The sequence below is a fragment of the Tupaia chinensis genome, unplaced genomic scaffold (genome assembly GCF_000334495.1).
Source record: "Tupaia chinensis unplaced genomic scaffold, TupChi_1.0 Scaffold000561_1, whole genome shotgun sequence".
Lineage (NCBI taxonomy): Eukaryota > Metazoa > Chordata > Mammalia > Scandentia > Tupaiidae > Tupaia > Tupaia belangeri.
In genome coordinates, this window is record NW_006160074.1 from 1,014,578 (window position 1) to 1,016,331 (window position 1,754).

The 1,754-nt window shown below is 62.4% G+C and overlaps 1 protein-coding gene across 1 annotated transcript in view; it reads left to right on the forward strand.

The window, feature by feature from the left end:
* The window catches only part of TSPAN18 (tetraspanin 18), a 179,349-nt gene that overhangs the window by 165,875 nt on the left and 11,720 nt on the right, over window positions 1-1,754 (forward strand). The window contains exon 6 of the mRNA XM_006157759.2: window positions 1,572-1,646. Coding sequence (XP_006157821.1) covers window positions 1,572-1,646 — 75 coding nt within the window. The remainder of the gene's footprint in view (window positions 1-1,571; window positions 1,647-1,754) is intronic.

Consider the following 1,754-nt stretch of genomic DNA (forward strand, 5'->3'; position numbering starts at 1 on the left):
CAGAACCCGTCTGACTAGAAGAGACGCATGATAGGAGAGAGCCCGCCATGCCGTCCACCCTGCCGCTGATAGTGGGAACTACGTTAGCCTGGGTCATGTCACGTAAAACTAGGGGCTGACAGCCCACAGTGTGGGGTCACGGGAAGGGCTTTCCTCTCAGTCCCAAGGCCACGCAGGGCATCGCATCATGGCTGAGCAGGAGGGCATGCCTCTGTGTGTCGCAGTCGCTGTCTCCTTCCCTCCTTGTACGCCTGCCGGGACTCAGTCCTGAGCTCCCTTGGCCTTAATCCTATATTTTCCCAAAGGTTCTACTTCCGTCCCGTGCTCTGATGGCGTTCTAATGCCCTTATAACTAGCAGGTGGCGGTAGCTAAGGCACTGGGCCCCACATGTCTGGCTAGGGTTCGAGTCTCGGACCCAGGTAGCTTGGAAGTCATGGAGGCCCGAAGGGGTCTGAGTGATTGCCCAGCTCCCAGGAGGCCAGGCTCGAGCCAGCTGTCCTGCCATAAACCAGCGCCCTCTGCCCTCCTCCTGCCCGACACGTCCGGGGCAGGCCGGCTGTTCTGAGGATGGTGACCCCCTAATTGCAGGACTAAGTCCTCTGCGGGTGGCTTCCAGAGTGGGGGTGGTGACAGGCTGTGATGCCACGGGCACTGGCAGTGCCGGGTGCTGAGGGCAGGTTCTCAGTACTCCTCCACTAACAGCCCTTGGCCTAAAACAGGCCCCACGATGGCCAGGCCCCAAGGACATGCAGCCAGCAGCCGTGTGGGGTGCCTGTGCTCTCCGGGCACTGGGGCTGAGTCGTGATCGAGGGGCACACTCAGGAGCCGTGGGCAGCTCTGCTGGGCACAGGGATGGGGCAGGCTTTGGGGGAGGGCTGTCCCTGCCTGGGGTGGTCAGGAGGGGGCTAGGACTCGAACTGAAGCTGGGAGGTATGAAGCTGGCAGCCAGCAAGGGAGAGGCCTTCCTGACAAAGGAAGCTGTGTGTGGGGGCCCAAAACCAGAGGTTTCGTGGGGTCAGCGAGTGGCCCAGAGGGGCTGCGTTGGGTGGGTGTCCAGCTCCCAGCCTGTGGCTCTTCAAGGCTAGACACCCTCCTGCCCATCTCACTCCTGTATTTCCTCAGATCGGTGTGACCGCACCCCTCCCATGGGACCCGGAGACAGCGGACTGGGAGAGGCAGCCCTGGTAGCCAGCCAGGGATCCCCAAGAACTTGGGACTCCCATAGCATGTACAATCCCCCGGGGGTGGGCAGTAATCTACCCGAGGAGGCCCAAGGGAAGCCTTATCCACGGTCTCCCGGTGCCTCCGAGTAGGCTTGGTCAGGTTCACTGCACACAGGGCCTGTCAGGTTCCTCTTCCACGGAAGGTGTGTTTCTGCGTCTTCGTTACAGCCTGGTTGACTGTGAGGGCTCAGGGCGGTCTGTGGCGACTTTGGCGTACAGCAGTGGTGTGTTCGCACCTCCCAGGGGGCGCGCTGTGTTCATTTGGTGAATTTGGGATGACGGTGCGTGGGCATGCGGCCGCCCGCCCCTGCCTGCCCGGAGCTCATGGCCTGCCCCTCTCCTTGCAGTTCTTCCTGTTCATCCTCATCATCTTCCTGGCAGAGCTCTCGGCCGCCATCCTGGCCTTCATCTTCAGGGAGAACGTACGTACCGGCAGGCCCCGGGCCTCTCCTGCGGGTTCCTGGCCATTCAGGTCAGCCCTTCCACTCCTCCCAGGGCCCCACAGAGCCCGCCGCCTCTCACCCAGGCCT